Source organism: Phoca vitulina, unplaced genomic scaffold (genome assembly GCF_004348235.1).
Source record: "Phoca vitulina isolate PV1807 unplaced genomic scaffold, GSC_HSeal_1.0 scaffold21, whole genome shotgun sequence".
Lineage (NCBI taxonomy): Eukaryota > Metazoa > Chordata > Mammalia > Carnivora > Phocidae > Phoca > Phoca vitulina.
Window position 1 is genome coordinate 20,467,567 of NW_022589724.1, and position 14,618 is coordinate 20,482,184.

The 14,618-nt window shown below is 52.1% G+C and overlaps 1 protein-coding gene across 4 annotated transcripts in view; it reads left to right on the plus strand.

Moving 5' to 3' along the window:
* The window catches only part of GSN (gelsolin), a 53,910-nt gene extending 41,799 nt beyond the window's left edge, over positions 1–12,111 (plus strand). For all 4 annotated transcript variants that reach the window (XM_032418354.1, XM_032418356.1, XM_032418357.1 and 1 more), the window contains 10 exons: positions 1,186–1,274; positions 1,471–1,686; positions 3,369–3,502; positions 5,856–5,946; positions 7,189–7,359; positions 8,000–8,174; positions 9,233–9,357; positions 9,550–9,627; positions 11,244–11,304; positions 11,732–12,111. In XM_032418354.1, coding sequence (XP_032274245.1) covers positions 1,186–1,274; positions 1,471–1,686; positions 3,369–3,502; positions 5,856–5,946; positions 7,189–7,359; positions 8,000–8,174; positions 9,233–9,357; positions 9,550–9,627; positions 11,244–11,304; positions 11,732–11,901 — 1,310 coding nt within the window. In that variant the 3' untranslated portion in view covers positions 11,902–12,111. The remainder of the gene's footprint in view (positions 1–1,185; positions 1,275–1,470; positions 1,687–3,368; positions 3,503–5,855; positions 5,947–7,188; positions 7,360–7,999; positions 8,175–9,232; positions 9,358–9,549; positions 9,628–11,243; positions 11,305–11,731) is intronic.
* The last annotated feature ends 2,507 nt before the right edge of the window (positions 12,112–14,618 follow it).

Here is a 14,618-nt window from a genome sequence, read left to right on the forward strand (position 1 = left end):
GCACCCTGGGGCACGGCAGGCTCCAGAATAGAAATCGAGTCTTGTTCTGAAGGCAGTGGCTTTATAATTGACTCGCTTTGTGATCTTGGGCACTTGACTTACCCTCTCTGGGCCTCAGATTTCCCATTTGGGCTAAAACCAGTGTTTCCCAGGTATGTTATAACACCAGTTCTCTCAGAGGCTAATTGGCAGCCTGTAAAGAAAAAAAAAAGTGTATATTTCTGTGGTCAAATAAGTTTATGGGCAACACTGTTAACAGGCTTGTTTACTGCAGGCCTTTTAAGAACCTTTAACTTGCTAATGTATATTGGGGCTTTTCACAAAAGTGATCTGGTTTCTATTTGGGAAATGCTGTGCTAGGGGTCCATGGAATCTGTGGGGAATGTCCTGTGGGATTGATTATGAGAGGCTCTTGGAAAACGTTGGCCCAGATGCTTCTGAGAGGACCCATCAGCGTCCTGCTTGGATGCTCTACCATTAGTCCTGGGGACGAGGACAGAAGGGGGAGGGAGGCAGGGGGTGCACAGAGAAGGGCAGAGAGGAAGAGAGAGATTGAGCACTTATGGCCATTATTATTATTATTATTCTTTGGACCCCTCAGCCTTGGCAGTAGGAAGGCTGGGGACTGCGGGTTGGCACCTGCTGGCCAGGAGCTGTGCAGGCACGGGGAGGCTCTCAGGTTGGCGTGAACTTCAGACTGGGGAGTGGGAGGAGGCCCCCACTGTGGACAGGTGGCCTAGGAGCAGGAAGCGGGCCCGAGGGTGTGGTGTGTGGACTTCAGAGTCAAGTCACAGCTTTCCCTCTTGCTGTGTGGCCTTGGACAAGTCAGCTAACCTCTCTAAGACCCTGGTTTTCTTATATGTCAGTGGGACAAGTTAATAATGATCTTTATCACAAAGGGTCATTGTGTGAATTAAATGAAATCAGCTATGGACAGTTCTGAGCACAGAGTACGTGCTCCGTAAATGGACCACAATGGTTGCTGTGGTTACTACCATCAGTTAGGACCCCCAGCTGGACCCCCAGGGGCTCTAGGAGCAGGCATCTCTGGGGGGAGGGGTCTGGTCTTGGCTGTCTGCAGCATCAGCAGAATAGGGAGGGAAGTTCGGCTGCTGCTTCCCCTGGACCATTGGACGTTAGGACATAGCACTGACCCCGGGTGCCTCACCCCCCACCTGCCGACAGGCAAGCAGGCCAACATGGAGGAAAGGAAGGCTGCCCTCAAAACGGCCTCCGACTTCATCTCCAAGATGGACTACCCCAGGCAGACCCAGGTGAGCCTTGGAGCCAAGCCGCACAGTGAGGACAGGTCCAGGTCGGGTGGGGTGGGGCTGGGACGGGGTGGGCCTCCCCTACCCCCCTCAGTGCGGACTGGGTGTCTGAGTCTCCTCCGAGGACCTCTGCCTGGCAGCCCCTGTCCTCAGGGGGACCTGAGCCCGGCCCCATCCTGCTCTTCCCTCACCTGTCCAGGTCTCCGTCCTTCCTGAGGGTGGCGAGACCCCACTGTTCAAGCAGTTCTTCAAGAACTGGCGGGACCCAGACCAGACAGATGGCCCAGGCTTGGCCTACCTCTCCAGCCACATCGCCAATGTGGAGCGCATACCCTTCGATGCTGCCACCCTGCACACGTCCACTGCCATGGCAGCCCAGCACAGCATGGATGACGACGGCTCGGGCCGGAAACAGGTGCCTGGGGGATTGCGTGGGGGTGTCCAGGCCCCTCCCGTGCTCCCTCCCAGGCACCTCTGGCTCACGCATTGCCTCCTGCTTCCCTGAGGCCCTTCCTCTATGAGGTTTTGACCACAGTCTTGGTGGTTGGGATTCTTTTGCCTCAGTTAATTTTTACAGCCAATAGACCCCAAGCACCTACTGTTTGCCAGGCCCCAGGCCAAGTGTCTCAGACGTCACCCTGCCAGCAAGGAGTGCCTGGTGCAAGCACAGCAACAGCTGATTGCTCAGACCTGTGCTATCGGTGGAAGATTGGAGGCGAGCACACAGATTATGGGAACAGAGAAAGGGCAAAAGGGGTGGGGTGGTCGGAACAGTCTTCACAGAGATGGGGACCCTTCTGTTGGGCCTCAGAGGATGAGTCAAAGTTTGCTGCCAGAGAGGAAGAATGGTGGGTATTCCAGGCAGGGAACTGTCCCAAGAGCGTAAGGCTGACTGCATCCTCAAGGAAGGGCCTTGGATGCCGTGTCCAGGACCGTGGACTTGATCCCATAACCAGTGGGTGCAAGTGAGGGTTTTTTCTTTTTCTTGCTTTAAAAGCAGACATGCAACAAGCTCAATTCTCTGCTTTCAAAACTTGCTTTGAAAATGGATTAGAGGCAGGAAAATGAAGGTTGAGACCCTATGAGGAGGTGGTTGTAATAGTATAGGTGAGAGAAGACAGCCTGGCTCCCAGGAAGGTCACGGTGAAGATGGAGAGGTGGGGCCTGGGGTTCAGAGATGTTTATGAAGTAGAGTCTACTTGTTTGTTTCTATTCTACATGATAGAAACAGCAAAAGTGTTCATTTTTATTTATTCTTATTTTTGCCGTTGGTATAATTATCACTCATTCATACTTCAGTGGGAGGGGAGGATGCAGTAAAAATGTTCAGGGTAGCACAGGTGAAAAGAGCTCTGGCAGCCTGGCTGAGTGACCCTCACTCTTCTCACCTATAAAATGGGGTTTAATCCCACCCCTCACCTAGAATTTTCAAGGTCTGGAGATTCTTGGTCTTGGAGGGCGCAGTGTCTCCAAAGTACCACCAGGTGGCGCTGCAGGACCTCATGACCGCTTGGGAAAACTGTCACTGGAGCTCTGGGAAGACACGTGCCAGCAGGGTCATTCTGAGGTCACCTAGGGATGCCCCTGCTTCTGGAGGTGATCTGTAAAATCCAGATAACTCCCTAACGATGCCGATGACCGTATCGCTAATAATCACCTCAATCATAATTCTAATAATGAGAGTGGCTGCCAGCTACACGGCGGTCGTCTCCCTGTGCCAGGCACGGTGCTGGACTTTCGAGAGTAAACTCACTTGATCCTCACGACACTTGGAGGTGGGCACTCACTGTGTTACCCTCGCTGAAAGCACGGCCTAAATACCACCGTGCAGCTCCCCATGCCTGTGCTGACCACTCCGAGGAGGAACTACGGGGTGGGGTGGGGGTGTCATGTAAGGATCCGGGGTTTGAATCCTAGTGGCTCGGTGATTGGGGCAAATTCTTTAGGTTCAGCCTGAGCCCAAGTGGAGCCATGTATAAAAAGCTTGTCCTGTTGTGTAACCCTGACCCACCACCCCGCGGTTCCCCACTGGCCTGAGTTGGGGGGGTCTGGGTGGGGGGAACCGCACCACGTCTGAGCCTGGCCTTGTCCTGGCAGATCTGGAGAATCGAAGGCTCCAACAAAGTGCCTGTGGACCCCTCCACGTACGGGCAGTTCTACGGTGGGGACAGTTACATCATTCTGTACAACTACCGTCACGGTGGCCGTCAGGGACAGATCATCTACAACTGGTGAGGCTGTGGGGTCATGCGCTGGGGGATGGGATGTGGGGGGGGCTCCGACTGGGCCCTGAGCGTGGCATGGGGTGAGAGGCCTGCAGTGGAATGGCCACACTGTGAGGGAGGGCTCCTATCCTTGAGGCAATGCCTCTTGTCTTATTTCTCGTAACAACGTTTAAACCGTTCTTCCAAAAATATGACATGTCCCTTGTAGGAGATGCAGTGAGTAGGGAGAAGCAAACAGAAGATCCCTCCCACAATTCCACACCAAGCACTGTACCTACCACGTGTTTTCTAATCTAAAAATTTTAATTCCAAACGAAGGGGGAGACAAACCATGGGAGACTATGGACTCTGAAAAACAAACTGAGGGTTCTAGGGGGAGGGGCGTGGAGGGATGGGTTAGCCTGGTGATGGGTATTAAAGAGGGCACGTATTGCATGGAGCACTGGGTGTTATAGCAAACAATGAATCATAGAACACTACATCAAAAACTAATGATGTAATGTATGGTGATTAACAGAACATAATAATAAAAAAATTCTCTTAAAAAAAATTTTTTTTAATTCCATTAAAATGGGCAATGCATTCACAAAATTCAAAAATCAAGACATAATAAAAAGGTATCTGTTGAGAAATCTTGTTCCCATCCCAACCCCCTTCACCCCATTCTCCAATCCCCACCCCTCTGTAACAGCTTTCATTTGTTTTTTTATATATATTCTTCCAGTAATTCTTCCTGCAAATAGGACTATATTCCTAGTTACCTCCCTTCCCTACCCTTCAAAGGATAGCATACTGTGTATATTGTTCTGCACTTTGCTTTTTTCACTTAGTACTTCCTGGAGATGGACCCATGTCAGTACGTAGGGTACTTCCTTGTTCTTTTTTTTTTTTTCTTTTACAGCTGCATAATATTCTGCTGTGTGGCTACACTGTTGCTTGTTTAACAAATTCCTTGTGAATGCATACTTGGATTGATTCCGGTCTTTTGCTATTACAAGCATTGCTATGATTAGTGACCTTTAAACAAATATCATTTGAATGTGTAGGAAAATGTCTGTAGGGCAAATTCCCAGAAGTGGGATTGCTGGGTCAAAGACTAAATGCAGTTGTCATTTTGATAGATGGTGCCCAGTTTCCCTAGATGGACTTTGTAGCATTTTGCGTTCCCAGCAGCACGAGTGAGTCTGTTTCCCCATGGCCTCACTGGTGGACTATGTTGTCAAACTTTTGGATGTTTGTCAACCTTATCGTTGATAAGACAGTATCTCAGTATATTTTTAACTTGTATTGCTCTTACTATACCATCTCAAAACTTTGTGATGATGGTTGGATGTCTTCCTCTTTAAATTTTTTGTTTTGACATAACTTGAGGCTTCCTGAAAAGTTGCAAACATGGTACAGTTTCCATGTACCCATTACACATCTCCCTCCCTGTGCGTATCTTACCTAACCAGAGTACAATGATCAAAACCAGGAAATTAACATAGTATGCAATACTATTTACCAATCTGTAGACCTTCCTTGGATTTCACCAGTTGCCCCACTCATGTCCTCTTTCTGGCCTGGGATCTAACCCAGGATCCCATATGGCACTTAGCCATCATGCCTCCTCAGTGATTAATCACCAAGTCCTAATCTGTGACAGCTCCTCAGTCTTTTCTCTCATGACCTTGGTACTTTGGAAGAGTGCCGGTGGGTTATTTTGTAGAACGCCTCTCCATTTGACAACGTCAGACTTTTAAAAGCAGCTTCAAAGAATTTTTTTTTTTTGACTAGGTAATACATACACATAGTACAAAATTCAGAAGAAGGCATTTTTTTAAAAAACGGTAGCTGCATCCTCAACTCGATTTGTCAGATTTTGTTTGCTTCTATAGATAACACATTAGTTATGGGAAATTTGGACAGTATAGGAAGAGGTGGGGTGGAAAGCGAAGCCCCTGCCCAATCTCCCCTCTCAGGGCGAGCAGCTTGGATCCTTTTGGGGGACATCTGCACGGACTTCTCTGAGCAGGTTCACATGAGGTTATGAGTACTGATGTCTTTTCCCTGCGAAGGGGCTCATGTCCCACTTGCTGTTCTCTGACCTGTCTCTCCCCTGTGAGAAATGTCCTGGCCTCCTTTCTCTGTCTTGGCATCTCAGGGCACCTTCCCTCGTGGCTGCTCTGCCTGGGATGAGCCCGCTGGCCCCCCACAGGGCACATTTAGGATAAGAGAGACCACTGGTTTTGCTCGGATCTCAGAAGAAGGCCAGGTGCTGAGCTGGGATTGTGGCGTGTGGGTTTCTCAAGGCCCGGGACCAGGGAGACACTCTGGGTTCTGTGCAAACCTCGGTGCTGAGTATCACCTCCTCTCTCAGGCAGGGTGCCCAGTCCACGCAGGATGAGGTCGCTGCGTCTGCCATCCTGACTGCCCAGCTGGATGAGGAGCTCGGGGGGTCCCCTGTGCAGGTGAGGCCAGCCCAGCGCCCCACTGGGCCCCACCCTGCACCTCGTCCATGGGGTCACTCCTCTAGCTGACTGTCCACCCACCCCACAAACATTTATGCAGGGCTCCCGTGTGCCCAACACCATCTGCAGCCCTGAACACACAGGTCGCGCCCCTGCGCTCATACGGTTTGTAGTGTGGGGAGGAGAAAGATGTTCAGACATTCAGGAGAGGCAGTGTGGCCACTCAGTCAGAGGGCGGATGTGGAGGCAGCCTGTTGTCTTACCTGTGAATCCTGTCTTACCTCTGGGCGACCAGGAATGAGTCACTTAGCCTCTCTGTACCTGTGTAGTCTCAAAGTATCCTCTCTCTGCCCCAGGATTGCCTTGCAGATGAAGAGTTAATATTAGTAAAGCATTTAGAGCCATACCTGGCCCCCATAATAGTCCCCAGTTACATGTGTGTTAAGTAAGGACATAATAGATCCCTGGGAGGATCTAACTGGATTAGACAAGGACCTCCTTAGGAAGATACTTTTCTGCTGGGACCCAATGGGTGAGTAGGAATTGGGCAGGCACATTTCAGGCAGAGGGAAGAGTATATGCAAAGGCACTGAGGTGGGAGGGGGCATTGAGCAGTAGACCAAGGGACCGAGTGCCATGAGAGAAGTCTCGAGAGGTACGCAGAGGGGCCAGACCACCCAGAAGCCATGGTGAGGATTGACCTTAACCCTGAGAACAAGGGGATATTTCTCCCTGGTAAATGTGATGTGAAGGGATTTATAGGTTTAAGAGGTCCCTCTGGCTGTGCAAGAGGGGTCTGTCCATGTCTAGAAGCTCTATTCTCACCCCTCTGCCGTCTTTCATGCCCTGAGCTGACGTCACCATTCTGGAAGAATGTCCACGAACAACCCATGTGTTTCTATTTAAGGGAATATTTGCAAACATGGGTTCTCTTTGTTCTTGGACTAGACTCAGGGTCAGCAAGGCAGGTCCTCATGGGAAGGGAGGGCAGCCGAGGCAGTGCCCGGGGGACGTGAGGCAGTGGCGTTGTCTCCAGCTTCCCGGGGACTCCCCATTTCCCCGCCCAGCTCCCGTGTGCCGTGGGGTCATGCGCTCCACCACGTGCAGACACCTGCGTGCTGGCCTTGTTTGGAGGATGGGCCTAGGCCATGGTGGCTGGGCTGGGGGGTGAGCTTGCTGCCGCACAGAAGGACGAATGCCCCTACTCTCCTTGCCTGACTTGCTGTCCTGTCACCCTGCCAGAGTCGTGTGGTCCAAGGCAAGGAGCCAGCCCACCTCATGAGCCTGTTTGGCGGGAAACCTATGATCATCTATAAGGGTGGCACGTCCCGTGAGGGCGGGCAGATGGCCCCTGCCAGTACCCGCCTCTTCCAGGTCCGGGCCAGCAGCTCCGGAGCCACCAGAGCCGTTGAGGTAAGGCCCAGGCCCTGAACCCCAGGAGGGATTGGCCTACTTGAAACCTCCCATGCTCGATGGGCAGATGTCTGGGCACAGGACTGGTTGGGGGAGGGGGCGGTTGGATCAGGAGTTAAGAAGGAGCTTTTTGTAACTTCCCAGGCCTGGCAAGCAGAATTGTATGTCTTAGACTTCCTCATGTCTCAGGGATGCCTGGGGCTCCTTGCATACCTTCCATAATGGAAAGTTCACTACCTAACAGGTAGTCCATTCTTCACCTATCTGGACACTTCCTGATTATATGCCACGTGGTCTCTGTCCCTTTTATGGCAGAAGGTACAGACCTGAACATAATCCTACAGGATGCTCAGAGCAGCCTAGAGGAGAATGGGACTATCACCTCCTTTGTTCTGGGCACTCAACTTCTGTTAATGCAGCCCAGAATTCTGGAATGACCATGTTGAGCCACAGCACGTTAGTGAATCATGGGAATCAACTAAGCCCCTCATTGTCCAAAGTCTGTGCTCTCAGCTGTGATGGGGGTGCTCTTCCAAGTCTCCACCTAAGAGCTGGTCCTGCTGCAGGGTCTCCTGGGCAGTAAGGAGGGGGCTGAGGACTTTTGGTCTGGTTTCTGATTAATCGAGCACTGCCTTCCCAGATAATTCCTAAGGCTGGTGCGCTGAACTCCAATGATGCCTTTGTCCTGAAAACTCCCTCGGCCGCCTACTTGTGGGTGGGTGCCGGCGCCAGCGAGGCGGAGAAGACGGGGGCCCGGGAGCTGCTCAGGGTCCTGCGGGTCCAACCTGTGCAGGTGGCAGAAGGCAGTGAGCCAGGTAGGAGCTGGGGGCGGAGGGGCCTGCTGCCCTCTGGGGACTGCAGCTCTTAGGTTCCCTCCCTTCTTCCTGCTTGGGGGGTGGGGCTCTGGATCCTCACCCCTTCTAGTGCCTGTCCCCGAAGGAGTATTCAAGAAAAGCAGGTTGAGGGCTATGGTCAGTGAGAGGGAGGCCTTCAGGAGCTACGGGAAAGGAGAGTTCAGTGTGGGCTGGGGCATTCAAGGAGGGCTGCTGGAAGAGGTGGTCACTTGCTAGGAAGCCTTGAAAGACAGGCAGGAGTAGCAGCCTCTCCTAATCTTCAGAATCTCCAAGGATAGAACTGCCACAAGCCTGCTCTGTTTCCCGAACATAGGTGGGAACATCTTCTTTACGCCAGCCCTCAGTCTCTCTGCTCTTGCTATGAGCCCATTCCTTCCCGCCTGATGCTCAGTAGAAGTGGGGAGGAGCAGCTCAGTCTTCAGCTGCACTGTCCAGTGGGACTTTCTGAGAGGCTGGACATGTTCATACCTGCCCAGGTCCAATATGGTGGCCACTAGTCACATGTGGCTACTGAGCACTTGAAATATGGCTCCTGGGAATTAATGAGAATGAGGAACTGAATGTCTAATTGTATTTAATTTTAATGAACTTAAATAGCCACATGTGGACAGAGCAGGTGTAGTGGAAAGAATCAGGGGGGTTGGGGTGGGTTGGAGCCAGACAGGATTTGTACCCTGGCTTTCCCACTTACTAGCTGTGTGATGTTGCGTTAGTGGCTTACCCTCTCTGAGCCTCCGTCACCCTGTCTGTTGAGCAAGGATAATTATCCCCAGCCCGCAGTGCTGTCGTTATTCAGAAGCCAGAGGTAGTCCTGCCTGTGTGCATGCTGCCAAGTCGGCTCTCTGGTCTCTGTTTCATCACCTTCAGATTCCCTCAGGCCCTGTCCCTCTCTGGTCCCCTGGGTGGAGGGGGGTTGAGAGCACTGGGTCGTTCTAGGGCAGGGTTTTTACCACGGGGTCTGATGAGCGTGCTGGGGGAGGTGGTGTCAGGGGACCAACTGCTGTGGTCTCCCCTCACAGACAGCTTCTGGGAGGCCCTGGGCGGCAAGGCTGTCTACCGCACGTCCCCGCGGCTGAAGGACAAGAAGATGGACGCCCACCCTCCTCGCCTCTTTGCCTGCTCCAACAAAATCGGACGTTTTGTGGTGAGCCCCCGCGGAGGTCTCTGCCTCTGCTCCCCCATCCCCCATGGGGAGGCGGACAGCACGGAGGAAGGATCCCCTGCCGGCTGGAGCAACTCCTTCCTGGGTGCAAACCCAGTGAGCCCAGCCAGGGGAAGGAGCCTGGGGGGAGTGAGGGCTGGTGAGCTTTCATTAACCCCTTCTATTCCTTCCCAGATCGAAGAGGTTCCTGGAGAGCTCATGCAGGAAGACCTGGCCACAGATGACGTCATGCTCCTGGACACCTGGGACCAGGTGGGTGAAGGACAGAAGGTGTAGGCTGTCTGGGCTGAGGGAGTGGGAGGAGCTAGACATCCAGCTCTAAGATCAGTTGCCAGGTGTTACTGGAAAGGTCCCCGTGCTGCAGTTGAGTCCCTTCCCCCTTCTGGGCCTCCATTTCCTCCTCTGCAAAATGGGACTGATGGTACCTACCTTGCCTCATTCACTAAGATGAGATGTAGATTAGATCACATCACAAACTGCAAAGTACCATATAAATGCAAATCAGATGACCAGCATTCTCTCCCAGGCCTTAGCGGAGTGTGAACTCTTACTTTAAATCTATTGATGAAGAAACTTGAATTTAGCATGTCATATGCAGGCATAAACTGTCCACAGAGTGACACCTGGAAGTTTCAGACTGCATCTCCTTCTGTTTTAGAAGGCTCTGAGCTCTCTGCTTCTTCTCCTAGGGAAGACTATTGTGTAGGACCGGATGGGGATGGAGCCATTCAGTCGACTAATATTAACTGAGCACCTGCTTCGTGCCAGAAACTGATCCGGATGCTGGGGATAGAGCAGACACTCCCCTGCCCTTACGGGGCTTACGTTCTCGTGGGGATGGCAGTCAATAACCCTTCCTATCAGAGTTATCGGTTACAGATGGCAGCCCCAAAGGCATAAGTCTCCCCACTACCTCTGCTTGGGATGCCCAGTGGGAAGATCGGTGCCAGAATGTTCACAGCTTGAGCCCTTCAGCTATTGTCACCAGTTGCTCCCCTGGCTACATAATCTGTTCGTTCATCTGCTTATTCATTCACTCAGCCAGCATTTCCTACACCCCACTGTCTTCCAGGAACAATGCTGGAGTCCTATGATGAGCAAAATAGACACAGTACCTGCCACGAAGGGGCTTCTAGCTCAGCAGGGAACACATTTGTAGATAAGAGAAGTCAAGTCTGGTGTTTTATTGTCTAATATCAGTGTATCAGTGACAGGTGCTTTTTAAAATACGTTAGAGATGCATAAATATGTTTGTATTACAAAACTTGCATTCAAGCTCAAAACTTCTACTTTTTCCAAGCCTTAGGCCTATGCGGCCCAGACACACAGAAATGGCACGTAGCAGGCTCAGGGCATATTTGTTGTGAGCATGTGTTTGGCCACTCACTTGCTGATCCCTATAGAGGGATCATTCGTGCACTTCTAGAGAGGGATCTCAACCTCCGTGCCTGATGCACGTGGTCAGCAATGTTAGTGAGTGAGGGGCTGGGATGGGGGGCGGGACATGAGCTGCTGGGGCTCGAGGCAAACTGGAACTGCTCGTCTGAAGTGGGGGCAGGGGAGCTGCTGCTCAGCTTCATCCACACAAAGGTGAAGGCCAGATCCTCCAAGTTTTCAAGAGAACTGGCAACTCTAGATGTTAATGTAAGCTGGTAATTAAACTTGTCTAAAAAGACGCAGACCAGCATGTGATGGTGGGTGGGCTGACGAAGCATGCTGGTGGGTCACCAGTTTGCAGACTTGGTTCCGGATCCTTCCAGTCCTGGTCTGTGGGCTCTGTCAGCTGCGGGCTGTGTCCCACGTCCAGCACCCGGACCCTCCCTGTGGCCGGGACCTTCCTACCCGCCTCATTTCACATCTCACTCCAGGTCTTTGTCTGGGTTGGAAAGGATTCTCAAGAAGAGGAGAAGACAGAAGCGTTGAGCTCTGGTGAGGACCGAGTGTGCCTGTGGGTCTGTGTCCTGTGGTGGGGTGGGAACAGCTTCCCACATGGGTCTGGGGAGTTCCTGACCGGAGCCCTAGTAGCTGACCAGATCTGATTGGGAGCTGGAACCCTAAAGCTGGTTCTTTACTATCTCCCAGTAGGGAAGAGCAGGAGTGAGAAATGATATAAACTTTGTGAAGGAGGAAGTTGAACTGTGACCCCTGTCCCTTCTGGGGTTCGCGGGCAGGGTGGTGGAAGAGAGCCATGTGGGGTCATTGCCCTTAAGGGATGGTGGGGTCTAGTGTGGGGACTGGGCATTGGAGACAGTAAGACCAGAAGCCTAGGCAGCTCCCGCCCGGAAGCACCTCTCCCTGGGGAAGGAGTCACTAAGGATTTCTGGGGTTTCCTTTTCCTGCACATGTGTATCTACAGCTAAGCGATATATTGAGACGGACCCAGCTAATCGCGACAGGCGGACCCCCATCACCATCGTGAAACAAGGCTTTGAGCCTCCCTCCTTCGTGGGCTGGTTCCTCGGCTGGGATGACAACTACTGGTCTGTGGACCCCTTGGACAGGGCCATGGCTGAACTGGCAGCCTGAAGGAGAGACCCCACCCCTGTCCCCGCTCAGTGCCTTTTCTAACAGTCCATCCGTCGGAGACCTTACAGCGAGCAGGGCCTCTCTGGTGTGTGTGAGTGTGTTTTTACCATAGCCAAAAACAGCCACGTGAAAATTCAGGGTCCTTGCGAAAATTGTCTCAAGTATCTGTGCTTTTGGAAAATTGAATTCAATAAAAAGCTTTTGGAAGTGTGTGAGCCTGCCGCGGCTCCGTCTGTCCTGGTGATTCTTCTGGAAGTGCCCAGGGAGGGGCCTTCTTGCCTGTGCCCTTGCACCGGTGGATGAGCTTCACTCATGCTGGGTGTGAATCCTGGACCTTCGAGAAGCTGATGCCAGGATGAGGTGGGACGTGCAGAGAGATGGCTCCAGGGGAACGGCCTGTGTGGAAGGGAATCGGGAGGGGGCCCACCCCAGATGGCTGTGTAGTCCAGGCAAGTCTGGCAGAGCTTGTCAGGGAATGCTTGAGCGAAAGGAAAAAAACAAAAAAAACCCCAAAACCGCCAAAAGAAAAGCTTTTTTAATCGTAGTCCCATTTTTGCTATTTTTTATTGTGGTAAACTACATATAATACTCATTTTGACCATTCGTAAGTGGCATTCAGTAGCATTAAATACGTTTACGGTGTTGTGAGGTCACCACCACGATCTGTACCCAAACCTTTTTCATGTCCCCAACATACATGGTGTGCCCATTACACAGTAACTCCCGTTCCTCCCTCCTCTCTGCTCCTGGTAACCTTTATTCAACTTTCTGTCTCCATGAATTTGCCTTTTCCCATACAAAATTTGCCCTCTGTGTCTGGCTTGTTTCACTTAGCATAATGTTTCCAAGATTCATATGTTTTGCAGCAAATATCACATTTTCATTCCTTTTTGTGGCTGACTGCTATTCCATTGTGTGTATACACCACATCTGGTTTATCCATTCATCCATCGGTGGGCACTCAGGTCATTTCCACGTTCTGGCTATTGTGAACAAGACCACTGTAGACACAGGGGTGCAAATATGTTTGATTCAAAGTGTTCCTGAGCCACAGTCCCATCAGCCAGGGAAGGAGCTGCGCGCCCCCCGGGAGCGGCTCTGGTGTCTTATCTCCCCAGTCCACACCGTCCTCAGGAGGCGTGGCTTCGGTGCACCTGTGGGACAGAGCTCAAAGCCAGCAGCTGGGGCCCTTAGCCATTTGCATTCGCTGCCTAGAAGCCTGGACAAGGTGCCTTCTCCCAGCCGTCATGCCCTGTAACTAATCTGCCCACACCTTCCTGGCTTCCTCTGCCTTCCGTGAGTCATTCTGCTGCCCCAAAGCTATTTGGAGAAATCTCCTCGGCTACGGAAGTTACCGTCACAGAAGGTGCCCCTGAAGGCTCCCAAAGCCGTGGGAGAGGGACTTCCTCTGTGCCCCACTTTGTCCCCCCCCGCAGGCCCTGAATCCCTGCTCACGCTCAGAGTGTCACAAAATCCCTTTTAGACTTTTCCATGAGCTTCTTCTAGAGCTTTTCGCCATGGATGTTCCATACCAGAGCAAGGAACTGCTGTGGAACAGATCCCTTTCCCTCCCCTCTATCCTTCTGGTCTTTTCTCCCCACGTTCTCCTCCATTGTGTTCCGTGCCACCTGTCCTCCTGATCCCCACCTGTTACAGAGGGAGTCTCCCATTCCTGGGGCTGGGACAGGGAACAGAGGCCAGTGTGAAGGTTTATACGGTAGGAAGGGTGTGTGTGTGTTTACACTGCCATTTCCAGAGCTGCTGCTCACTCAGATCGCCCAGGGAGCTTTTTAAAAGCATAGATGCCCCCGGGGCCCTACCTCCAGAGATTCTGATTCATCGCAGAGGTGACAAGGGGAGTGGAGAAGGAATTTTCCAGGTGAGACACGGGGGCGGGGGGAGGGGTGTGCTCCTTGCATTTCAGGCAGACTGTGCAAGTACAGAGGGAGTGATGAGGGAGAACGGTATGCTCAGGGACAGCCCCTAAGGCCAGAGCAGCTGGGGAGGGCTGGGCCTCCCATCTGAGAGGTGGGCAGGGCCCAGGGGAACCTCAACTACCATGCGAAGGGGTTTGGACCTGATCTTGTAACTCCTGCCTCACCCCAAAGGGTTACTTTCACAGTCAAAGTGATCAGCTTGACAAATGCAGAGTTCTGGAACAAAAGCAGCATTTTCACCTGGAGCTTCTAGAACCTTCCATAAGAGGCAGGTGGAGGCCTGTCTAGACGAGCCAGCTCACATCCTGAAAACTTGTGGGAGGACGAATTGCAAGTAGACCTGCCCCTGAATTCATTTCCTCTAGTGCCATTCAAGGTGGTTTATTGGCCAGTTTCAGTTTATTGGTGGCTGTGGCCTTTGACAGAGCTCCACAGTGCTCCGAGAAAGGAAGCTGCCTGAGGCTACGGAGTCGCTGGGACTTCCTATTATATCTCTCTCAAAGGCAAAATGGTGAACTGAGAACACTATCACATCAACCACATAGTTTCTCTTCCTAACAATTTTTGCCCTCAAAAAAGTGACCTTGTGTTCGGTCATCTACAACGTGTACGTCATTGTGGTGGGCCCTGACAGGAGCCGAAGAGGCCGGCCTGGGCTTGGATCCTGTGTCCGACCTTGGGTACTGGTTGTGTACTTGGGGCCAGGCAGTGTGCAAGGCACAGGGGATGTGACAGACCACTGGGTGACAGAAGGGAGTTCCTGTCCTGTCTGTATTAAAG